This window comes from Schistocerca gregaria, chromosome 8 (genome assembly GCF_023897955.1).
Source record: "Schistocerca gregaria isolate iqSchGreg1 chromosome 8, iqSchGreg1.2, whole genome shotgun sequence".
Classification (NCBI taxonomy): domain Eukaryota; kingdom Metazoa; phylum Arthropoda; class Insecta; order Orthoptera; family Acrididae; genus Schistocerca; species Schistocerca gregaria.
Window position 1 is genome coordinate 259,531,672 of NC_064927.1, and position 27,551 is coordinate 259,559,222.

The following is a 27,551-nucleotide window of genomic DNA, read 5'->3' on the forward strand; positions in this document are numbered from 1 at the left end:
TGTGCTGTAAGAATATTATGTGGTGCCCATTGACAATCATCTTGTAGATATCCATTTAAGGAGTTGGGTATTCTGAGTACTGCTTCGCAGTATATTTATTCCATCATGAAGTTTTTTGTAAATAATTCACTACAGTTCAAAAGGAACAGTGATGTACATAATTGCAAAACCAGAAGGAAAAATGAATTCATTACTTCACATTAAGGCTATCTTTAACACCAAAGGGGTGCGCAATGTTGCAACTAAAATTTTTTATCACTTACCGAGTGATAAATGTCTGACAGACAACAAAGTAAAATTTGAGAGTAAACTGAAAAAGTTTCTCCTCAACAACTCCTACTCTGTAAAAGAATTTCTATTATTGTAATGTGTAAAAGGTACTGGGAAGGAATTAAAAACTCACATATGTACACCTATTTGGAAAAAAACTCAATTTTCAGCATGTAGCCATATTTACATAATTTGCAATGTGAATGAAAAATGACTTTCCCCACATCATTGTCATTTGTCATGGAGAATGGCCCATGGAACATGAAACTACAGTGATCTGCCTTTTACATATGTTATAGCTGTAATTCATTGTTGCATGGTAAGGTTTAAGTCTTTGGTCATTGTCTGTAGCTGAATGGCACCAATTATCCACTGAGAAAGATGATGCAATGTCTGTACAAGTTGGGTTTGGACCTCAGTGATAACCCAGCGTGTCAGTATGGTCGATATTTGGAACAGATTATGGCAAAAACCTGGATAATGTGACCACTGTGGTTCCTGATATTTGACTACTGATTCTGAATACTCCAAATATGGTGTGGCGTGGCCCCATGTTGTTCTTAACAAGTGTGTGGACTGTTCTATTCTGCTATATTTTCATCACTTCTTTAAAACTCCGCATTTGCACTTTATAGGGAAGACTTTATGCCAGCACAGCAACTTCTGTGCGTGACTGCAAGTACTTTGCATGGTAACATTGTTTCATACAAATGTGAAGGTTTTTTTGCCAAATACTTCACTTATTACTTGAAGATCCGCCAATTTTAATTGCCTATAACATAGTCTCATTTCTTCAGCGACTTGTCCTGCTGCATTATATACCTTTGTTAATCTTCTGATATTGAGTGTGCACAGTTTCACAGATAAATGACTTCAATGGTAAACACGCAACATCCATATTTTAAAATCATTTTTATTCGGATTTAGCTGTTCAAGTTGGGATACCCCTCATGTCAGCTGTTCAAATACAACTTTCTCTGCAGATTAAGTTGTGGGATACCTGAAATGTCCTCAGCACAGTACGTGGCTGGATTTTCCCGTGTGTATTACTTACCTGGATTGATTCTTTGCGAACATTATTGTAATTCTGTGTGCTTGATTGGAACAGGGAGGAGGACTATATATATATATATATTAAAAACAAAGATTCCAAGACTTACCAAGCGGGAAAGCGCCGCTAGATAGGCACAATGAATAAAACACACACACACACAGAATTTCGAGCTTTCGCAACCGGCGGCTGCTTCGTCAGGAAAGAGGGAAGGAAAAGGAAAGATGAAAGGATGTGGGTTTTAGGATAAGGAGTCATTCCAATCTCGGGAGCGGAAAGACTTACCTTAGGGGGGAAAAAAACCCACATCCTTTCATCTTTCCTTTTCCTTCCCTCTTTCCTGACGAAGCAGCCGCTGGTTGCGAAAGCTCGAAATTCTGTGTGTGTGTTTGTGTGTTTTATTCATTGTGCCTATCTACTGACACTTTCCCGCTTGGTAAGTCTTGGAATCTTTGTTTTTAATATATTTTTCCCATGTGGAAGTTTCTTTCTATTTTATATATATATATATAATAAGAAAAAAGGAAAAAAAATATTTGTATTAGAATAACACTCAATACAAATACAAAACTGATTATATTTTATTAAAAAAATAATGTAAACAGACTATACTGTATCACAGCCTTTATATCACAGCAGTTTTTTGTGAAATTGTCTCTAAACGAACTTCAAATAACATTATTATCATAAACAAAACCAAAGATCAGCTTTGCTATTAATTGACAGTCTTAAGTAATACCATACTGCATCTTATTTCAATCAACATTATATGAAACTTACGTACAATGTGTATCACCATTCATTTGATATTAGTGATTATTACTTGTTTTCTCAAAATTTCCCTGTAAGTTGTGGGAAATGTTGTCATTATCTTTTTTATTTTTGTACATTCTCAAAACTGTAAGTCTTAAAAAATTGCAAAAATATTTAAGTTTTCGAAAGTAGTAAGAATACTGTATGGAGTGTTATGAACAACACTAGAATTGCTGAATGATAAATCTTCACAATGCACATAATAGTTCATATTAATTAACTTTATAGTTTCAGCCTGAAATAACTGCAGTTTTAATGGACAGATTTAAAACACAGGTTGTATTTATAAAATATGACAGTATCACAAGTTATTAACATTATAGTAAAGTCTAAAAGCTAGACATTTTAATATCATGTGCATTCTACGTAAGTTCACAATGTTCATATGATTATCTATGTGAACAGGACTAGCATAGGAAGTTCTGTTTTCCATAAACATTTCAAAATTTGATATATATTTTACCATTTACAATAGCTCCATATATTATTATTAGGCAAATACAAGTGTGTTTAACAAAATTGAATGGCAACTGCAAGGACTGCTTTACATTAACCAAATATACATCACTAAGGATTAGCAGTCCCAGAAATACATTGGTATTGTATATATGGTAGCTTATTACTTTCATGACTTTTACCCACTGATCATGACTCAGTTTTGTTGAGTATTTATATTTAAAAATTTACAGTTCCATGCAACATCATCTTAATTGTAATGGTAATTAATAAATATCTCCCTTGATATCGCACTGCAACATACTAAAACATTAAATTACTGCCTCTATTTAAACAGAAATCACAAAATGAAAGAAAAACACACCTAACGAAATTGTAAGTAAAAATATTCTGCCTTTACTGGAATCTGGCCTCACAGTTAATGAAGTAGCATTTTTGTGACATTCATGTATCCCTATCTAAAGACAAAAATAGACCAAGGAGTATGTCAATACCACAGTGAAACAGAAGGAAAGACTACCACCGTCAGATGAGATAAGCTGTGATGTCTGTTAAAAGATCTTAAGCAACAAAGGTACACAAAAAAATTAATTTTAGAGAATTTTAAGGCTTACGCCCAAAAAATGGATGGGAGCAAGAGGCTGGAAAAAAAATTCAGGTTCAAGGATGTCCCTTGAAATACAAAGTACAAATTTCAGTGCACGTGGAAATTTGAATGCCCTGATCATCACTAGTTTTCCTTATTTCAGCATTTCGTCTAAGTGTTGTTGTGACCTGTCCTTTGAACAATTATTTCCATTTCAGATGACAAGTATATTAAAAGAACTGGATCTTATTCTCTCTGCTACTACATTCTCCTACTCCTTTGTATCATGCTTCCAAGCCTTTCATCTTATGTTTGGAGTTTACATGGATTTGGTTTGAAATATTTTTACTACCGAAAAAAATCAAAAATAGACATCATATTACACAGTCACTCTCTCTTCTTATATCCTGAAGATGGCCAAGAAAATGAGTTACATAATCAGGTAGCATACATATGATATATCTGAGAGGGATTATGGAGGAAATTCACAATATGTAGAATCAGACGTCTTTATCCTGTAGTGGTCTCGGCATTGTATCCGTTCACCATTCAGTTTACTATGATTTTGCAGTTCCTGTGTTGTTCAGAAGTACGATGCAATGTTCCTTCGGACAGGCATCAACAACAAAGGCAAGGCAAAATTGTATTTAGCTGCCGGTACTGGACAAGCGACTTTCAATTATGTATCCCCCGTACAGGAGTACACATAGAGGATGTACAAGTGCAGGTTTTAGACAGGAAGTGTGCTCAGATAGCCTAATGGTAAGGCAACTGCTTGTGATATGCAGGAAATAATGGGTTCAAGACCTGGTCTGGCACAAAGTTTCATTGTAGTCACTCCATTATACACCTGATGGTTACCCTTATTCGCAATTATGAATACATATTAGGTACTCAATTTACTCCTCTTCTACATCTTACTGTAGGATATAGTAAAGTTTAGGAGGAGAAATATTTTTGGTGATAAATTAGTCGTGCTGTGGGGCATGGTTAAGTTTAAGAGGAGAGATTTTTTGTAATAAATCAACAACGCAAGTGTTGTTGAGTCTTAATGGGGAACAGCCTAGAGCCTTTATAAATATACAGTCACTGCCACTACAAACTACCACTGTTTCATTTTACGTAACAAAGTACATTTTTTTCGTGTGAGTATAATTGTTCCATTTAAAATCCACAAAGTTAATAAAACAATGTGGATGATACTGTCTAAACAGGCCAAAGATTATTTAGTGAAGCCGGAAACATCTGCAAACAAACTAACCTACTGTGTAGAAATAAGGCACTGTTTATATAAGTGAATAGCATTATACAAATGGCTGGTTGCGGTTTCCTTCTTTGCAAGAATTGACCTGTATTTTTTATACAGCCACAGTCTCAGTATGTCAGTTTTCAACAAAGTAGCTATAACACAGACCTTTCTCATTGTAAATGTACTGAATGGGTATCCAGTTGATATAGTTAAGAATATGAAGTGGCTGCTACGATTTATTCCAATTTCTAGTAATAATATATTACATTTGCATTCCTCTATCACTGCTTAGATTTATTAAATGAAACATCACTATGCCTGAGATCCATGAAGGTAGAGCAGTTACTAGTGAGTAAAGAAATAAATTATACTGCAGCAAACAGAAAAATTTGCAAAGGAACATGAAAGTGAAGTTTTAATATTCATTTTTTTGGTGCCAGTTATGGCACATTTTCATCTTCCAATGCGTTTATTGGATATTATTTTTTATTGCAATAAAAATAATTGTATGAGAATATATCAGTATTCCGGTGATGTAGCAAACAAAAGAAAGAATGGACTGAAATGAAGTACATTTGGGTCTAATCAATGTCTTGTAGTCAAAGTTGAAACATTTTCTATATTTCCCTAGCTACCACCTGCCCCCCACATATACCTTTAATGTCATTCTCTCTTTGGTGCCTGTGGTAATTAATTTGAAATAATGACCCTTTACATATCATTTCCTGGAATTTAAGTATCCCTCATTTCAAAACTGTAACAGGCCTTTGCAAGAGAGTTAAACTCTCAAAACAATAATTCAACTTTCAAAAGATGAGATGTCAAAGCACTTAGAGACTTTGGACTCTGTAGAATTTTCTTTATATTTTAAAAAAAAAGCTGCATTGAGATCACAAAGTCAAGATTAAAAGCTACTTTTTTTAGGGAGTAGTGGCAACAGTAAAATGTGCACACTATGAAAAATGAGAAGAATGGTGAAGATTAGATGGGTAGATCACATAACTAATGAGGAGGTATTGAATAGAATTTGGGAGAAGAGGAGTTGGTGGCACAACTTTACTAGTAGAAGGGATCCGGTTGGTAGGACATGGTCTGAGGCATCAAGGGGTCACCAATTTAGTATTGGAGGGCAAGGGTAAAAATTATAGAGGGAGACCAAGAGATGAATACACAAATCAGATTGAGAAGGATGTAGGTTGCAGTAGGTACTGGGAGATGAAGAAGCTTGCACAGGATAGAGTAGCATGGAGAGCTGCATCAAACCAGTCTCAGGACTGAACACCATAACAACAACAACAACACGAAGAATGGAAAGATTTGTTTTGTTGTAGACGAGGAACCTGCTGTATGCATGTCTTCAATCACTAACTACAGACATTTTGCTTTGTAAGAGGATTTCGACTGACCCAGATAGTCACGCATGTTAAAGCATTTTTTCCGGGACGGGGAGGTAAGTGGCTGTGGATTGAATCTACCCAGCAGATTAGCAGCAAGGTTCTACGTGCAACCCAGCCTAGATGGGGATTTTAGGCAGTGTCCACATCCCATTAGGTGACTACTAGTCTGGTACCCAAATGACTCACAAACATTTCGAAAATGTTTGCTAACTTTCACATGAATAACACACTACGTAGACAAATTTGGATACACAAATTCCGTCATGGGGAGGTAATGGGGTGGCAACAGGAAGGCCATATGGCTATGACACAAGCATTGGTGAATCTGTTAATAACCCTGTTGACCTATGCTGATGCATAATAAAGGCACAAAATAACACCACTATCAAGTTTTGGCAGTGATGTGTCCTCAAACGAATAAAACTATTTCTTTCTGTGTAGGCAGCAAAAGACTTGTATCTGCTGGCATAGTATATGTAAGAGAGAAACTGGTTCTGCAAATGTGCAAACTCTTGAACAAAATTAACACAAACAGTAAAGGCTTAAAGTAGTCTGACAATCATTGCAAAACCAGTGAAAAGGAGTCAGGTCCTGTGTAGGTAGTCTTAATAACTGATGAACTGTCTGCAAAGAGTACTTCAAGAATAAGTATGTATTGCAGTCTAGTTAATGTGTCACCCAAGAGCCACATTTCCATCACTGTTGTGTGATTGCTTAAATGAAATCTTTCATGGTTGAATGCTAATTTTGAAATGTAATAGCCACTCATGCCTAGCATCAAGTCCTGTAGAGTATAGTGGTAAAACTACCATCCATATCTCTCGACAGAAAGAAGATTACATTTTGAAGATGATGATGATGATGACAGGGTGATTCCTGGGATTTGGGAAGGATGTTGGTTGTCGCCTTTTCAAGGGAGCCTATTTGGCATTTACCTGAAGTTATCTAAGAAAATAAAGGAAAAACGTAAACCTGAGTGGCAATTAATGGATTTGAACTCTTACTCATCTCTAATGAGAGTCCAGTTCACTGCACCACCACACACTGTTATGATATGGAATATGATTTTTGAAGTCTTAACACAATCTTCAATAATTATATCCCCCCTCCCCCCACACACACTACCTCTCCCTATCTCTCACCTGTTTAAAAGAACACCAACACACAAGACCTACAAAAGCACAACCAATTTATATCATTGACATCGTATGGCTCAGTAGGTATGTCTAGGGTTACAAAATCCAGAGGCCCAGGTCCAGTCCTCAGTTGGTTCTAGGATTTTTTTCTCCCAATTAAAACTATTCTTACATCTGGTAATTACATATTAATTTTGCAAATGGAAAATTCCACCATTGTTCGGAATCCATCTTAAATTGCAGGCCCCTCCATGAATGGCTGGTAGCACACTTCGAGAACAGAGGAATCAAAGGTGTACCACCTACAATAAGACCATGCCTAATAAAGCACAGTGATGTTCAAGCAAACATTCAGGTTGATGATAGCTTTACTTGCAATAGACTGTGGAATTCACAATATTAACACCTTGTCTATGGAAGACAACATGATGCACAGATTTTTACAGTTACGTGAACTGGGCATCAGTGAAGACAATAGTAAAGCACTTCCATCTTGAACAAGTTCCAGTTGCCCTCAATCAGTGTCAGGGACTTCTCAAAGAATATCTACCAATAATGATGAGATAAATAACTGCAAAAAAAGCATAGCAGCTGACTGGACTTGATATCACATGAAAGAACTGTAGAACATTACGGGCCATTGAGAATGATTTTAATTATCTTGTTGGTCTCTTCAAAGACCGTAAACAAAAAGTCTGAAAGAAACTAACATATATCTGCACCCATTACAGTACCAGGTGGTAGTCTGAAGTATTACCAAATAGAATATGTTTCAGTTAGATGCATCATAATCTCATGCAGGAAAAAAAGCAGTTTGTTTTCATACAGTATTTATATTCTGTATCCATCAAACAACTGATGTTTCTTACCGAGTGACAACTAGAATCTGCTACAAGAGCAATGTGCACAAAAAGTAAAAATCATACATCCCAGAAAGGGTGTAGTCCACACTACAATGAAAGGAGAGATGTAATGTTATGATATTAATGGACACACAGGTCCAAATTTACATTATTTTGTTACCAACACTAGCAGTGAGGTGCAATGGTATAGTGTGTACACACTATTCTTCCTCTCTTTAGTTCAGTAATTTGTACTTAACTAGCTTTACACAGTTTCTAAGAACCTTTTTTTTGCAAATGTCCACATACTTTTTGTTTTGTTTCAGCTGAAAGTCCAAACACTTCTCCCTTTACCTCATAAACAAAAGATAATTTTATTTTAATGTACTGTACGTGGTTCTTTTATGACAAGACTTGGTATGTTTTTCATTATCTGTAACCTAAATGTGTGTTAGTTATCGCCAGGTGAGGTGATCCGTACAGACCGAAGATACACACAGGAAAATGGTGAACTTAGATTACAGGACTATTTGTGAAGTGCTTTATTTGCAAGGACTCCCAAGGGCTATCATTGAAATACTTAACACACTACAAATTACAACTTTTCCAACATTTGAAAGAGTGAAAGAAAAATATACTAAAACAACATATTTTTACATTTTAAATTCACCAACCACATCAAATATTAAAGGTTAGGGCTCTCATGAAGTAAAGCATCCAGAAGAAAAATACATAGTCAGCAAGTGAGAGTAAATTACAGCTCTATTCCTATTTATGGCAAAATTTAAAAATGGGAACTATGTATGTGGAAACAGACAAAGAGTGGCCTCTGACACTGGAGAAGTTGGGAAAAGGACCCCACTTACTGTGAACAGATCCACATGTTCATAAGAGGCCCATGTTATTGAAAATAGCAATGTGTGAGATAAGTTTAGTATGTTGTTGTTATAAAGCACACATGAAGGTGAACTCAGCAAACTGAAATCAAAAGCACCACAACACATAAACCATATAGTAAAATTAGTGACATTTTGAAAAGACAGACATGTACAGTCTGCAGTTTAAGTACCGGTGTCATGAATAACCTTCATACAGTGAGTCAAGATTGGAAACAGAAAACCTATTAAACGAGCAAAAAGGATGAATATATCTTTATAACTACTGATGATTAATTTCTGAAACATAAGAACCGGAGGTAGCAATTTAATGTGCACTGTCAAACAGATTAAAATTATATACTGTCTTGTAGGGGATGCCCCAGATAGCATTTGCAAAGAATTAGTTATTGCTTAGTGCAACACATATTGGGAATAATTTGTTGTTATTTAGTGAGGACACATATTACAATCATATTAACAGAGAAACCAATATGATATAAACTGCATACTGACAATATTGTTCCTCAATACTCTGTTCTGTGCAAAACTTGAGTCTATTTAGTCTGGCTCATTATAATCATAAAAGAAAATAAACAATAGGAAATCAAGAGACTTTTAATCTAAGCGGACTTTGTTGTTCAATGCCATGGCCAATAGCATCCTCCCCCCCCCCCCCCCCTCCTCCCTCTCCCCTTACAGTTCATCTCTTCATAACGGGAATTGTTTTTCACAAAGGTCCAACACAATTCAAAATTACATTTTGTTGAAGCAATTGTGTATGGTGATCTACTGTGTGTACTTCACCAGTCCAGTAAAATCATTACTTTTTTTCTTTAATGATCTTGGCACAAGGCAGTCATTAACTTTTTGTACCACATTCGAAAGTGAAACTTCTTGATCTTGGATGTGGGTTTTTAAGCAATGTTACTTAACTATTCTCATGTAGTTTCGCCTACAACAGCACAACACTACCAAAATGAGATATGATAACAAAAGCAACGTTCAAAGTCAGAAGCAGCTCCATTTACATCACATACATGTACAAGACAAACTGAAGCTAACTACTGTTTTCATTTCCAATACTCCATCTCATATCTCAGTTTTCAAGACTGCCTCAAAATAAGACACATTCTTCATAACGAAATGGCCACTGGCTCACCAACATTTCATGTTTACAATGTCCAAGCAATCCAGAAAGAAGGCATTTAGGATGACACTCGATATTAAGCTCTTAATTCAAATAACATGAGAAAAGCTCACTTCATAGTTTGCTACTCCTTCGAATGTTAAGTAATTAGATCCCCCCCCCCCCCCCCCAATAGGTACTTAATTTAACGCAATTGATGTCTTTAACATTCTATGGATATTTTGCCTAATCACTTGTAATACTAATATTAATACTTCATAAAATGCAAGACAGCTACCCACGAATTCAGGCACTAACTGCAACGAACACATTCAGCACCACTAGTGACAAGTTTTCGGCATATTACACGATTATGATGTCCAAGCAACAAAGTACAAATGGATGACAGTCTGTGCCAGATGACAAAATAAAATGTTTTCAGCTTCTGGCTAATGTTATAATTTGAGTTGTTCTGTTTCTTGCTCTATCATGGCATAATTTAGCTGACCTTGACCTGTCCTCCATAGTCCCCCCTCCTCCCCTCCCAGGCCTAGACTCACCTTTTTCATGCCTCTCCGTAAATCAGTTTTAGTTTAGATAAGGAGTGCAGTTCATAAGCTCTATCCAATTTGTTTCCTTCAACATCTGCAATTTTACCTTTACTGTACATGAAGAATGCTGCTATCTTACTGCTGAAAGTGTTTTCAATTTTCACTTACAAGGGGTGGTGGATCAGCTTTTTGAAACATACAGTGATATAGGTTAAGATACCAGCTATCAAATTCTGTAGCCATTCATCCAGTAGGCCCTTTGCGTAACAATCAGTACCATAAAATAAGTATTATCATATTTACTGGTTGCATGGTGTAATGGAATGGACAAGGTAAGGCCTTGACTTGCAGGGTTGTGGATTCTTATCTCACCAAGTATTTTAATTTTCTTTTATTTATAAATTTTAATCGAAATTACCTTTATCATTATTTTATTCAATTAATTGGTTTAAATTGATTTTTTTATTTCTATTCCTTCGTCACATTTTAATCATCATATCAGCTCTTCATTTGCTCTCATTGTTCTTCCCATCACACATTTTCTGGACGAAATTTCTGTTTGCATGATTTTAATTAATTTCGATTTTATTTCTTTTGTTTTATCACCCTCTTTTTTGCCCCATGTTATTACATTCATTATTTCTACTCCTCATTTTGCCGGAACTTTGTTTTACTTATAATCCCTTTTAAGAAAAAAAAGAAACGTTCATCTGCATTATTTTGTCCATAGTGTAATAGAAATTTAGGCTATGTTTTAAATGTTAGTATGATGACTACAAAACAAAAAACTAAATGCATAGATTGTAATGAAAAATTTTTGGCGCCACTGCACAGTCAATATAAATAGATTTTGTCTTTTGTTTTTAGACCAATAGAGCAGCATATTCAAATATTTAAATATTATAATTAATTTAAATATTAATTTAAATATTATAATTAAATTCACATTCACAGAAATTCTGATCGAAAAAAGAATGATAAAAAATGAAAAAAATTTACATGATTATTAAAATGCTGTGACAAAGCAATAGAAATACAAGATTATATTTAAACCAATTATTTGAATAAAAATAATGGCCATAGGCATTTCTAAAAAGATTTAAAAATAAACAAATTTAGCACCTGACAAGATTCAAACCCATGCCCTTCAGTATGTATAGGCCTTATCCTAGTCATCACACTGCACAACCAGTGTACATAATTCTTCTGTTTTAATACTACTGAGCATCGTGTAAAATTCCAAATTTTTGTCGTCAATTACGCGCAAACGTAAGTCCACCAGGGTGAATAGCTGTGGGGTGTGATACCCGAATTCTTAAAATACTTCACCATATAGATGGTTTCAGAAAGTCAGTCGCTTTGCTGGGAACCTAATTTTGTTGATGATTATGGGAAGCCATAAGAGGTAATCATTCACGTCACTAATAATAAATGTGAGAGAAAGCCCGCAGGGCTTGTCAGGGACAAAGAAAAAATACTAATATAGTAATCAGTCTTTAAAATTTTAAATTACTAAATAATTTAAAAAAAAAATAAAATATCTCCTGTCCTTACCCCAATATTTATTAGATAAGCTAGTTACCACAAAAAACATCTACTCTTCATGGCACCTAAAATATTGTGTTCATGACACCTAAAATATTGTGCTGCCCCCACCTCTCCTTACTAAGAAGAACGATTCTCCTCCATCTTAAGAGACAAACCTGAATTTCCTGATTTGCACAAGTAGTCGCCTTACCATAAACTATCCTAGTCATGCCTCTTGTCCAAAAGAAAAGTCTGCAATTCACACAATGTTGCTGTACCATCCATGCCCCCCCACCCCACCCCCACCTTTGACACAGGACTGCCATAGATTGTTACCCATTACTGTTCATTTTTGTCACTTATCTCATACTTCATAAAATACAGAAAGAAATATGTATTCTGGAAAAACTTCATTTCTGACTTAAGCATTTTATAATAAACTTGAGGATGTTGGAGGAAAGGTAATTGTCAGACCCAGCAAAGGATGGAAATATTAATTGTTAGTTTTTCCACATTTGGAGAAATTTGCATTATTCCTTTTTTTTACAATGTATTTTGTGTATCTCCCAGAATCTGTGGAAGTCTTGCATGTGAATAGTCATGTGATAAATGGACCTTCAGGGGTCCTAAGAAACATGTCATACGTTTTGATTTGCGAAACAGCAAAAACCAGCAGTCTCAAAAAAATGGATACAAAGTAAGATACAATAAATCTGCAGAGCTGCGTAATAACAATCCCATTTGTTCACCATATGCTACAGCTAATTCAGGATGTCACATTATCTGAAGCATTTCGTATCAGATGCCTAAAATTTAATACACAATTGTCCTTCTATCACACGAGTGGGTGAGATATTTACAATTTTTTAATCTAGTACACTGTCTTTAATACACATTTCAGTCCCAGTAAAGAAAAGAGATAAAGTGTTACTATTGAATGAAATAATTTTTCATACTTTTACATTTGAGTGTCTTGTTCACTCTTGTGCACCATCACTCTTGCGCACCATTAATCAGTTGCAGAAAAAATAGTGGTGTTGCACTGAAGTAACAAAAGTAGTAAGTACATGAATTGCTCACAATCAAACAGCACCATAGAGGAATGAAGATTCATCACATGCAATGGAAAGTAGTAGCAATTAAAAGTGCTATCCTGCTCATGGTGGTACATTGAATGATCACATTTCCATAACTTGAAAATATTTTTTGTGAGAAAAATCAGCATACAAATGAATAGCTCTCATTGAAGTCAAAATTCTGGAAACGTCCATGGACAAAACAGGACTATTCATGGAAACACAAAGTTTTGTGTTAAATGTTACATGTGCACGAAATCCTACTGACTAGGCAATTTGAATGTCACCAGCTTATCAAGGATAGAATTACATCTACTGACCCACACAGAAAGAAAATACTAAATTTCCTTCCATCTAAAATACAAAAAAAAAATACGTGCTGCAACTGTATTATGAAAAGGGTAGTTGCTGCTCACCATATAGCAGAGATGCTGAGTCGCAGATATGCACAAGAACAAGACTGTCACAAAATAAGCTTTCGGCCAATAACGCCTTTGTCAAAAACAGACACACACACTCGTGCAAACAAAACTCTCATACAAGACATGACATGACCAAGTTGTGTATGAGTTGCATTTGCATGATTTTGTGTCTGTCGTCTATTTTTGACAAAGGCCTTGTTTGCCGAAAGCTTATTTTGTGACAGTCTTTTTGTTGTGCCGATCTGCAACTCGGCATCTCCGCTACATGGTGAGTAGCAACTATCCTTTTCATTATACTGTTACATTCCATCCTGGATTTTCCATTGTTGCTTTCTGCTGCTACTATAATTGCATTAATATCCTAGTTTTGATTCCACAGCCACTTATGTGGTCACTGAACTGTCTCTAACCACTGCTCTGCACTGAATAATAATAATAATAATAATAATAATAATCATCTGAAAATACATGTAGTATATACTAGTATATCTGCATGATTTACAAATTTCATGAATGTGTCGAATATTCAATCCTCCGTTTCAAATTAAAACTCATGTACTTCACAAAAAAGGTATGCTTTATCCTGTAAAAAGGTAAGCATTCTTTCTGTATCAGTATTTCCTTGCTGTAATATTAATGACATTACACTAGCATATCATCTGAAAGTGAGCAGGATGTCTGGCAAAGAAGTGTTTGCACAAGAAGCGTGTGTAAATCATCATATTATCTTCTTCTTCCAGCCAATAACAGTGGTTTGAAAACTACCGGTAATCATTACTTTTTGTGTACCTGTACAACAAACAATATTTTTTGTTAAAGATGAGATATTGCCCGAGTTCTCAATTATTATTTACATTCCATTGGGGAATTTCTATTATTGCAGTAATGACAATAACTCATGGACTGCTTGATGTGTAATACTATTGACAGCAAAGAAGGGAGGGGGGGGTGAGCTACACACAGGACATAAATCCAGTGTCCAAGAAAATAATATATGTAGCACTCCAACAGAAAAGGAACAAACTGTTTTATATGATAAGCAGTCTACAAACATAGACAACTTGTAAAAACCTTTCACACTAATATAGTGCAAATCATGATGATGCAATCCAACACTCTGGGTTTAAAAAATAGCACCTACCAATAACAATTATTATATGTGATGCACGTCAGTTTCACTGTAATCTGAACCCATGTGCTGATTGATTTCATACTCTCCTTTTCTATAAATCCAAATCGTTTGAATACTGGAATTATATCAAAGGGCTAAAAAGAAATGCAATGGGGTCATCTATAATGTTCTTCATGGGATCTTAAAACAGAATTATGAATGACTAGTCAGACTACGGTTTAGTCTAACAGGACTGGCCCATTAGCAGGACATAAATATAGATCTTAAAAATAACAACTTAAGATTGTGAGAACTGTCTCTCTAATAGAATTCTAACAAAATGCAAACGAACATAGGAAAACCTTGTATTTACCACCACATCCTGGAAACACTCCTTTCCATCACAGAGCAGTGGTCCTCAAAAACAATGTGAAGTCTTATTATGCAATATTAAATACAAACTTTGAAATCTCAGATAGAAACTGATTTTGGAATACCAGTTAACTGTCAAGACATTCATTCTCCAACAATAAAACTTTGCTGACAGACTCCTCTTCTTTACTTTCAGTTTTCAGAAAGTAAAATTGCATCTAGAAGACCAGGCATAAATAGCAGGTAACACACATGCTCACCCAAGCCAACAAGTTTCCTGAGCACTTGCACAAGAAAGGCTTTCTTGTCTATTTAAATCAGCTTCACGAATATGTGTATTTCGTCACACTGACTTAAAATATATATTAAAAAAATCTTTATGGACTTAAAAAGGAGAACTGTACTATGAAATAATTTTAGCTATAGTAAGAAAAACAGCAAAAAAGAGCACGAAAAATGTAAAATTATAAAAAAAAAGAGAAAAATTCATAGATCTTGTGGCTAATTATACACATCAATAATAATTTCAGCCACATAATAAAAACAGCAAAACTGAGTGCAAAAAATGTGAAATTGTAGAGAAAGGAGTGAAACTTCATAGATACTAGGGCTAATTATACACATCTTGTACAACTTAAAGGAAAACATCAGCTCATAGAGCAAAATGATATAAAAATATTTAGAAAATTTTATTTATATTTTGATTTATGAGATTTACTGTAAAACAGAATATGAAAATAGAACAAAGCTGTATAAAAGTTAATTCACTGTACACTAACTAGAGAATGATTTGTGTAATTCATTATTTGTGTCATTATATTTACATAACACAATGCAAAAGTCCCTTTCAGTTAATGTAGGAACATCTGCCATAAACAAAACAATAGTAATGCAACTATTAACAGCTAAGAAGTAAAATATCTTAGCCGCAGCTTAACTAAATAAATATTACCTTCAGCAGTTGCAGCAAGTACTATGGAATACTTGTGATACATAATATAAACTATACATAAATATTGCACTTTGGACAGACTTTCAAAACTTAGTGTAGTTGTTGATGGTATGGTTTCAGTCACTCCTCAGTTTTTAATTAAATATCACATACATTTATATCTGTACAAAATTAATTACACCACTTTCCATTTTTCCACTTGTCCATATTGCTGTCTCAGCTATTCAAGTCCTTAAAAAAATCCAGGCTGCCACTTACAAAATTGTTCACTAAATGAGATCAAGGCTTTCTTCAGCCAGCATAATCAATGCACAAAATATAAAGAGGAGTCATATATTACATGCAAAGACTGATGAAAAATGTAGTTATGAGCACCACCTATTTTTTTTTCAATTTATTGTGAATGTATTGATATCAAGGATACATGATACCACAGCTCGGGCACGTCACACAAAACACCTGCACTGTTGAAGTGTAGCCATGAGAACACACTTCAAATACAGTCAATAAATAACATACTAGTAACACTAGTATACTCAAAGTACTGATTGAATGAACTGCCAATTATTGTGATGGGGATTGTTAAATTAACACTATAGTGATGGAGTAAAAGTCTGTCCACCAACCATATCCTGCTCACCAAATGCACCTGGGACATTTCTGCGCATTCCTCTCCATATAGGTCTCTGCTGATGTGGTTGCATTGGATTCCAGTGGCCTCCATCACCATCTTCCACAGGAAAAAATGGCATCCGCATACCTACAGCTAAGGCTGGATTGGGTGCAACAGGGAAACCTGGGGGCGCTACACCTAGCAAGCCTTGACGACCCGTATTCACTGCAGGTGTCCTTGGTAGCCGAGGATCCACATTGGCCATTGTTCCAACACCAGGCATTACCATGCCAACAGGTCCCACACCTAGATCACCCACATTTCCAAAAGGTGACTGTGGTACACCAAGAGTATTTGGTTCAGGGGCAGGTACAACTGTAGAACTTGAGACAGTAACTGCAGTGTGCGGGACTGTTGATTTGACACTTGCTGCATTTGAGGAAGCTGAAGTTGGAGTTGCCAAGCGTCTAGGATCTGTCCTAGGGGTGGTTGTTGTAGTTGTAGTAGTAGTTGTTGTTGGACAGCTTGTGGAAGTCTTTGAAGAGGTAGTCACAGGGGGATCAGGTAACTTGAATATTTTGCGTAATCGTGGATCATTCTCTGCCTGTAAGAACACAATTCAATAAACACAACATCTTACAAATAAGGGTAAGTACATTTTATGTAAGCACATCTTCATATATGATAAACATAATAATATCAACAAATTTTGTACAGAAATGACAAACTATATACCCTATATATCAACGGTCTATCTTTAATCTAAAAGATTCTTTTATAATCATAACCACAAGAAAAGAAACAAGCTGGTTGCAGAAGTGGATACTGCAAATGGATCTTTGAAAAAAGGTGAAAGTATGAATTACAACTGTGCCTAGGATACATGAGTATTTTTAAAAAAGCTTTTGGTTCAATTTGAAGTAAATGTATATTAACAACTCTTTTGAATCCATCAAACTACTGATTCTGTATCAGCAAAATTATTCTCTTCAGCTCCACAGAAAAATTTTCAAAACCCTAAGCTGTGAAAATTAAGAAGGAATATATATTAATGGGACATAACAGGACCACTTTCATTCTGCTGAGGCCATTGTAAGGCTTGCCTGCCTAACTGTAGAATTTAATTGGGAAAGTAAAGGTCAGAAAATCAACTATTAAGACTGAAGTAAATATACAGCAAACATTTCCAAAAGAAAATAGAGTAAATTAACAATGAAGTAACAGAAACACTTGCTCAATTTTTTCTGTATTTAGCACAGTTTACGGCAATTAATGAAAGCACAGGAAAACGGAGTAAATATGGCTCGAGTGCTGAAATTAAACATTATTTTTGAAACTAAGCTTCCAATATGCCTGAAGTGAAAGTTTATAAACAATTTAGACTAATGAGAGAAACAAATGGAACTCCAATGTGAGAACATATCAAACCCTTTGAGTTGCTCAGTGAGCATTCATTATTTATTCATTCAGATTCTCGACACCTGCTATGTCTTCCTATTCACAGAGTAATACCATTACTTTAAGATCTGTAAAGTTGTGGAAACAGTTGAATTAGGGAACAAACTAGAGCGGTAAATAAAGATACATCCATAATGCATATAAAGTGCAATGGGTGGGAGGTATAGCCAAAGAATGAGTGACAGATTTACCAATGAAATTCTTTGTTGGATTATTAGAGGGAAAAAAAGACAAAAATGATGACTTGAGTGGAATGTGGGTACAGAACAACAGAAAACATGAAACAACAATATGGAAGCTATTGCTGAAGAACATAACACATGGAGAATTTTGGAGGGCCAATGTTCAGCAGTGGCTGACGATTATGGTAATTTATCCAGTTAAACTGATATATTATTGGGGGAAAGCATGCTTTACTGTCAATTAAAATAGAAAAATCGTGGTTACAATCAGTTTTATTTTTTGTTCACAAGTTAATGTTTTGTATTACAGAGTTTAAATAATGGCAATATAACAACCAAATCTTGTACTTGCATCAAGAAAAAAAGGTTCTCAAGACAAATAATACATCAGAGGTCACTGTTGGGGAAAAGATGACAGTGGGCCATACAATATGCTTTAGAAGAACTGGAGATATTTCTGCACAATAGTTTGGTCGAGATACAGTGAAGCTGTTACAGAGAAACGAGCATTAATAGAGATTTGTTTGGTATCCTAGAAGGCTAAGACATTCAGAAAGTTATGTCAATTTAAAATTGGAGGTAATTAAGAATGCTCTCATGTATAGAGATCAGGAATATTAGAAAACCAGTAAACATTAAACCTGCTAATAGCATACACCATAACAATTACAGTAATTCCACTCATTGGCTTTCCCACCCTACATCCAAGCTGTCAGCTTCCAACCTAAACATAGACCTTTGGCTATGCTGTGCAGTTTTACACCACAGACTACATTCAAGAAAGTATGTAGAGCCAAAAATAATACTGCCAGCATTATGATAGAGAGAGAGAGAGAGAGAGAGAGAGAGAGAGAGAGAGAGAGAGAGAGAGAGAGAGAGGGGGGGGGGGGGGCACCAAAAGAAACAATGGTGACAGTAAAGTCAACCACACATCCATCGTCTAGATGAAATACTTCAAGTATATAAGCATTGCAGTAAGAGACTGAAGAATGCAAATCAGCTTTGGAAATTCTTTAAAACATTCACACACACAAACACAGAAAAGAGGGTGCCAGGAGGTGCAGGGGCAGGAATACATAAAGAGAGAAAACTTAAAATTATAATAATATTAAACAGTAAGGTTGAACTATTATGCAACAAGAGGAAAACAGTTAACTTAAAAAAAACTGAAAAAATCACCATGAAGATTTTGAAAAAGCAACACATAATATAGCTGTAAAGAAATAACAATAAAAGGAAAGGACGTATGATAACACACAGAAATGAGTGACAATTAAATGTACAAAACGTTGAATCAAAGCAAATGAGCAAAACCATGTTAGACCTATACCCATTGCATGGTTACATGAACCCTTACTTCTTGGCACACAACAGCACAGAAAGACGGAGATAACTTGAATGTACATGTACCACATAATAAATAGGACATACAGTGGAACCTCACATAGCGAGCATAATTCAGTCCAGAATCTTATTCATAGGGTGAAACAATCATTAAGCAAAACAACTTATCCCACATAAATTAATGTAAAATACAATACACCCCATGCAGAAAATTACTAAGAACTTCATCTTATTCATGCCATTTATTCAAATAAAATTAAACATACAGTATTATGTGCTTTATTATTCATGATATATAACTAATTCTTTTTTACTTGGAAGCTATCTATAGTCATTTGTTTCTGCTGACACTACAACACTTCACAAAAAATATGACATAGCATTATTGTCAAATATGTAGCACACGTAGCAACTGCTTTATTGGGGTAATGATTTTCAATGTATGATGCAACTGATTCCCATGCTTTCATTTCCCTTATTGAGCCAGAAGATTAGTGCTTTGCTGTTACTGCTTCCTCCTCATCCTCATCCTAATCCTCCTCCTCCTCCGAAGAAATCCTTGCCACAATTTCCTGCTGTGAAATACATTGCAACTCCCCTCTTCAGCGGTCATTTATTGGCTGTGATCTTCCACGAGTTAATCAATATCATTGTTATCCACTTCTAGACTCGTGCTCTTGGCCAAAGACACAATCTTGTAGACTACAGGCTCCACAGGTACTGACTCAAATGCCTCAGTAACATTTGACAACTAACTCCGGTCAAAGCTTTTTCCAAGCAGAAGTGAGAGTTCTGTTCTCTTGGTAACCTCTTCCCATACCTTTTTGATTATCTTGACACAGGCAACAATGTTGAAGTGATATTTCCAAAACTCTCTGAGTGTGAGATTGGTAGCTTCAGTTAACTCAAAGCAATGCTCAAAGAGTGCTTCACTTTAGAGCTTCTTAAAGTTAGAAATAATCTTCTGGTCCACAGGCTGGAGTAACAGAGTGGTGTTGGGAGGCAGAAATTGGATCTCGATGAATTGAAATTCTTCCTTGAGGTGGTCTTGTGGACCTGTAGAATGGGCAGGACCGTTGTCCATAAAAAGCAAGACATGGAATGGCAGATTCATCTCAAGCAAATATTTTTCCACTGAAGGACTAAACACTTCATCGATCCAATCACAAAAAAAGATCATGTGCCCTCCAAGCCTTGTTGTTGGACCTCCATGGCATATTTAACCTACTCCTCTGGACTTTACACTTCTTGAAGATTCATGGAGTTCCTGACTGGTAAACAAGCAGCAGTTTAATTTTCAAACTGCCACTCACATTGGCACAGAATAGCAGTGCGAGACAGTCTTTCCTTGGCTTGTGATTGGGTAATGCATTCTCCTCTGCCACTTTTCCAGAATAGACCTGTCTCATCATAATTAAAAGCCTGATGTGGCAGGTAGCCCTCAGAATCTACGAGCATGTTGAAGTTTCTGATGAAGTACTCTGCAGCCTTTGCATCGGGACTGGCTGCTTTGCCTTGCTTCACAATGCTGTGCATGCCGGTTCTTTTCTTAAACTTCTCAAATCACCCATGGTTTCACTTAAACACTTCTTTGGCACTAATGATCCTGGTGTCTTCTTAACAAGGTCAGCGAAAATCATTTTCTCCTTCTCGCAAATGATGTTTCCGTTAGCAGTGTCACCTTGTAACTGTTTTCATTTATCAACGTAAGGAGCAAACTTATGACGCTGGCTAGAATACGAAACCATTCTTTACGTAGTCTTGTCACTTCCTTTGAAGCATATATCTCCTTAATCTTGTCCTTGTTCTTGAGGGTAGCGCAAATGGTTGATGTAGACCGATTGTCTGTGCATGGTAAATCAGCAACACTCGCACCACATTTGCATTTTTCAATGATTTTATGTTTCATTTCTAAGGTCTTTTCTTTCTCTCGTGGTTGTCTTCTAGCAGCTTTATCTTCGGTGACATTTCTATGATGGTTATTAAATTTGCACATAAAAAAACACTGCATGAACTCAAGTTTAGAAAAATGTGTGATTACAAGCTGCCCTAAGATGGTAGTGGAAACAGAGCTAAACCCAGACAGCAGTATGTACTAAAGACATTGTTCATTTGCCGCTGCTGACAATAAAAGATGTTCATATTGTTGAAACATTTACCGCGCCATGTGCAAATGGGGGTGACGTTGTCATTGCTCATTATGCAAACAATCATTCGTTGTGCAAAATATCGGTTGTTAAACAAGTATTTTTTTACAATTTGTTTTGCTCATTACGCAAATTGCGCATTATTGGGAGGTGCTCGTTAAGCAATGTTCCACCGTATTTCTTTGCCAATCAATAAGATGTCACTTCTTTAAATGTATCTCTTTTAATGAACGATTTCTATAATGCATCACACTATTGAATTTGCAATGAATGTTCCTTACCTGTGGATCAGATGTACTCAGCTTCAGCCTCGTGTAATCAGGCCTTGGAATGGTGATTTCTACAACCTTGTATGGAATTGGAGGATGTGAAGTGAGAGAAGCATCTATTTCAGTAGCTGGTGTATGCATTGGTACTGGTTTAAAAGGCAACTCGAGGACACGGCGAAGATCGACATCTCCGCTAAGAGCAGCTGAAGGATCAGCTGAAATTCGTGGCCGCAGGTCAGTGTCACTGGACCCACCAAATCCTGTGATATGCCTAAAATCAGTATCTCCGACATGCCTCAGGTCCACATCTCCTGTTGTAGATGAGGATGCTGTTGTAGCTGCAGCAGTCATGCGAGGTAGGTTACGGAGATCCACATCGCCTGGCGAAGTTATTGCATTGCTGCACACAAATGTAAATAATATGTTTCTATTAATTAAGATAACTTACATGGTTATTGAAAATAATCATAAGGAATTTATCAGATGCCAAAGTATAGAATATAGACATAGCTACAAAATATTTAAAATTAAAAGACACTCAACAGTAACAAACAATTTTTATCTTTTGCATCAGCAGTAAGTGATGGCTGCACTTCAATATTTTTTATGTTATTCTCTGTGAACGACTACTGTTTGGTGTATGTAGGTACATCTCAAGTAGCAAACAATCAAAACTGGTATAAAACAGTAAGACAGCCAATTGAACTATCTGAGCACATCCTCGCAACTTCCCATTAGTTCCTTGCCATATCTCCAAAACTATTCAGAGGTTTTCCAACTATACTGTTGTACTAGCATCTCTGGGATAACTTAAGTAGTGGCGAATTTCACTTTGTCATGGCCTCAAAGACATTACTGAAATTATGTATTTCTAATGCAGTATGTGCTACAATGAATGCCTACGAGAAGCCAGAATTGTGTTTCAATTGAGGACTCAAGCCTTGTTGCCTATGAATATGCCTCTAAACAGATGAAATAAGTCATTGCATTGAACAAAAGTTATTACAACTAATTCTGCTTAGGACATGATCTAAATTTCAGAGAATATGCAAGTCCTACTACTCAGGATGTTACACACATCCCCCTAACTAAGTAGTTCGAGGTGCTTCTCCCACTTATACCTAAAGTAAGTCAACGAGACTGATTTCACCTCTTGGGAAATGTGCTGAGTCCCATGTTAAGGGAGGCCAAACATAAAAGGGTAGGGTCTATTAATCATTGGCAATTCGAACATATGGCAAATAATGGTACCCCTTAGGGAAAGAGCAGCAAGGAATGGGAAGGAACACAATGTGCACTCGGTGTGTATGCATGGAGGCCTCATTCAACATGTTTTCAAAAAAGGCTATTTTGGCAGCAGTTGAGGAAACAAGAGGTAATGACTGAGGATCAGACACTTGAAGATAGATGCAAACTATCCAGACTATCCCGAGAAAACCTACTTAGAAAGTTTCTAGAACCAACTTGAAGTGATAAATCTAGGAATATATGACAACCCCCTATCTATCACTCCCATATGGATTGCAAAGACAAAATTAGAATAATTAGAGCTTGCACAGAGGCATCTCCACAATCATTCTTCCCACAATCCATCTATGAGTAAAATGGGAAGAAGCCCAAATAACTGGTAAAATGGAGCGCACACTCTGCCATGCATTTTAGACTGGTTTGTAGAGTATATAAACAAAAATGCAGATAATTTAAAATACTCAGCAAATACATATGTAACCATTCTATGAACTACACAAAAAATAAAAACAATAGTAAAACATTGCAATAGAAAAGATTATTTTCTTTAATGCTATTCAGTCTGCACAGCTGATATTTTTGCAGTAGTAGGATGATACCTTGTGCATTATTCATAATGGATAGTGGATATTTTCGTCTGCATTCAGATTTTAAACTACATCTTTTATACCCTGCCATTTTATGTAATGTAATTCCCATAACTCATATTATACCTGTAGATACTCGTAAAGCTCGTCCGCCGAGGTGGTGGGCCAGACAAAATGCCTTTGCTGTGGCTGTCATCTCCACCTGGACTAGCTCCAACAGATGATGTGGATGCAGAAGCAGCTGCGGCAGCTGCCGCTGCTGCAGCCTTGCGAGGATCTGCACGAGCCGTTCGTGGGTCTGGTCGACGGGTAGGAGGAGCAGGTGCCTCAGATGGAGCAGAAGAACTTGTACTTGGGGACAAAAGACCTGGAGGCCCAGGCCCCACTGATGCTGCTGCAGTAACGGCTGAAATACCACTAGTTGAAGACACAGGTACGGCAGCTGCTGCTACTGCTGCCACTGCTGCTGCTCTACTGCGAGGATCCCGGGAAACACGAGGGTCTCGTATCACAGGACTGCCCTGTTGCTGAGGTGACTGTATTGGTGTCGAAATGGTCGTTCTAAAACAGCAGAAATAATGGAAATAAGACTTTTGATTCAAATCAACCACTAAGTACTATCATTAGTACATTCAAGACAACAGTTACATTTTGTATTTAACATACAGATCTTGAATGAAATTACTGCATACATATGAAGACAAAACACAGTTGTGTAAGAAATTTCATCTAGTATTTTGTGTAGTGGCAGCGAGTTGTCAAAAGTTACATTCTGTTGTACAATGAATGTTCACTATGTAAGACATAGCCGCTGCCACATTTTCAAATTTTGTATTGCAGCATCTCATATCACAAGAGATTATTATTATCTATCAGCAAACTCCCTTCTTTAAAAATGAAAAGGAAATTTATCTTCACAAGCAACAACTGCGTAGACACTCCTGCAATTGCATCTTATGATTTCTGTAGTTTACTTTACACACATTTCTTCACTGTCATAATTTCACAAGAAAGAAACTGTCTTTCCTGTGCAAAATTTGCCTTTTGATTCCAAAACAGAATTATGTCCATTTGAACACTGCTTTAAGACATTACACTTTTCCGTGACATCGCAAGTGACTAGAGAAACAGTAATAAATTTGGTTTGTAGTGTATGCGGAATGAGAAAATGGCAGAGGAAGGACACATGATGAGATGGGAAGTGTGACGAGGCAGTGACTGAGTGAGTGAGTGAGTGAGTGAGTGAGTGAGTGTGTGTGTGTGTGTGTGTGTGTGTGTGTGTGTGAGAGAGAGAGAGAGAGAGAGAGAGAGAGAGAGCACTTTCCTGTATTGTTAAACACACGGACGTACCTCTCAGGTGTCTGAGTCACCATAGCAACTGTTGATGTCTGTACAGCTATGCTGGTTGCAACTGGCACAACACCTTGGTTCCGTATTGTTGACAAAAGTTTTGTAACTGATTCTGAAATATTTATCTGTGACAAGTCTTTCAATGTTAATCCTGTCACACTTGGGACAACTGGTGCTGAAGTCTGATCTACAGACTTTGGTGGGGTCATTTCTTTTTGTTCTTGTTCATCTTGTAGTATTTGTTGTTTAGGCGGCTGAGGCTCCTGTAAAAAATAAACAGAAAACTCAAATTTGATGCACATATACAATTTTCTTTTGAAGTATGTATATAATTTACACTCTTATCATGCAAGTGAATTATAACAAAGTTCAAAATGCAGATAGCTACAATTTTACAGCATATGATGATTTCATTCTCTTATTATTACACTGCAGCATATAGTGATTTCATTCTCTTATAATTACACTGGAGGAGAGTAACAAGTGAGGTTAAAACTTTTAAGAATTCCTGCAAGCATGACAGTAAAAGTTGAAAACAAACTAAAAAAGTTTTTCCTTGACAACTCCTATTCTGTAGAAGAATTTCTGTTGTTGTAATATGTAACAGGTGGTGGGTAGCAATTCCTAACTCACATTTGTATATTTAGAAATAAAAATTAAGAAAAAATTATTAATCTTATAAATTAGCATGTAACCAAAATGGCAAATTATTTTGTGAAGTGAAAGTAAAACGACACATTCCACATGATTATAATATATTGTGCAGAATGCTCCATGGAACATGAAACTAATTAATTAACTAACTACATAATAAGGAGTACACATGCAAGATGTGTTATAGCAGTGAAGAGTTTTCGCTGTTTAACTTTATCTGACTATTTGTCATAAACACACATTTCAGGTGAGATTCTTCACACATATCCAAAAGCAGTATGGGTGGGTACATAAATTAAGTGCTGGTTAGCACAAATGACTTTTCATTATAATTAGGAAGAGATCTAGAAGACTATGCAGACTGACTAAGCATAAAACCATGAAAGGTGAGGCTGTAGAGAGCACTAACACCATTACAGTATTTGTATGGAAGTGTCTAAAACACAAGTTGAAGTTAAGATCTCTGTTATCACACTCAGTATCTCTAACTTACAACACTGGCTCCAAACATACAATCCATACAGAGTGGAGGTCCTTACAACATACAACGTGAGTGCAGTTAACATCAGTGTACAGAGTAAAAGTGTTCCTCAAGTTGCCTCCAACATTCTGATCTGATAGCGCACATGCATTTCTGAACACAGCCGCCATTTCAAGCATATGTTGCAACTGGAAGCTCTTAAATTTCTGTGCTAATAGTAAATATTTATGTATGTAGTTTGTATATTAAACTACTATTATTTTCTGTGACTTGCTCGGGACTTTCCAATGTTCCTGTGTAACTGGTCCTAATTCCATACCTTTCCTATCCATAACATGTATTGTAACTGTCTCTTGTTTACACAGATCCAGTATAACGAATATGATGGGCTGGAAGAAAGATAAATACAAACAATAGCATACCTGATTGGACAGCTTCTTCAGTAAGTCAGTCAAAGGTACATCCTCTTCATCACTCGAGTACCAGTTTTCATCTGCACAATTGTCATCATCATCCTCATTGTCCCCACTACGCTCCTAAAATTTAGCATTGGAATAAATAAACACCTCAAAATTTTACAGCATGAAATAGCAATACATATTCAAATGGGCTCCTTATAACAGCACTGCTAACTACTGAAATTATATAATTACTTTCTCATGAAACTCCATGCAATCCATTTACTTTACAATATCAACTATCTCACCTGGCAAAAAATATAATAACAACTTAATTTTTTTTCCTCCTGTCATACTAGATTTTTTCAGTATACATTATTAAATTATCAGTAATGCTATTGTAAGGCTTGTGATTCTAAGTTCCTTTGTTCAAGATACAAGCAATTCAGTAGAGATATAAATCTACTATTCTCAAGACAATTTCCAAAGAGCATTTTTACTTCTGATATGATAAATTACCCTGCCCTATTTTGACAACTAAGTGTATGCTACAAATGGGCTTCAATGAGAAATTATGTTCTAAAATTTCCTTTTCAAGTAAAGCATCTGAAACATTACGTAATTTAGAGTAAAAGATGTGAAGGTGTTTCTGTTGGGCGATAATTATTGGTATCAAATAAAAATAAATAAAACTGTACATCAAGTATAGAAGTTAACAGTCTAAAAGGTTAAATAATTATTTTGTTCAAGAAATGAATAAGAAACACATAGTTAATAATGATGCTCCAGGTGTAATACCAAGTAAGGCATATAAAGTCATTCCAGGTATGGAAGAAAGGAAACTCTCATGGAGATGATGGTGTTTCACTATAAATGACTAATGCTGGATGAAAAGTTATACAATAGGAACTTTAAAAACTATGACTAGATGTTTGTGAAATAAAGGCAATTTCCAAACTGGAACAATGCTGTAATAATCCTCCTTTGCAACAAAGGGGAACACAA

General features: G+C 36.0%; 1 protein-coding gene across 8 annotated transcripts in view; it reads right to left on the reverse strand.

The window, feature by feature from the left end:
• Positions 1-4,542: 4,542 nt before the first annotated feature.
• The window catches only part of LOC126284080 (uncharacterized), an 86,707-nt gene continuing 63,698 nt past the window's right edge, over positions 4,543-27,551 (reverse strand). For all 8 annotated transcript variants that reach the window (XM_049982714.1, XM_049982719.1, XM_049982711.1 and 5 more), the window contains exons 10-14: positions 26,571-26,684; positions 25,014-25,276; positions 23,790-24,224; positions 21,841-22,228; positions 4,543-17,032 (exon numbers count right to left, since the gene is read on the reverse strand). In XM_049982714.1, the coding sequence (XP_049838671.1) occupies positions 16,409-17,032; positions 21,841-22,228; positions 23,790-24,224; positions 25,014-25,276; positions 26,571-26,684 (1,824 nt within the window). In that variant the 3' untranslated portion in view covers positions 4,543-16,408. The remainder of the gene's footprint in view (positions 17,033-21,840; positions 22,229-23,789; positions 24,225-25,013; positions 25,277-26,570; positions 26,685-27,551) is intronic.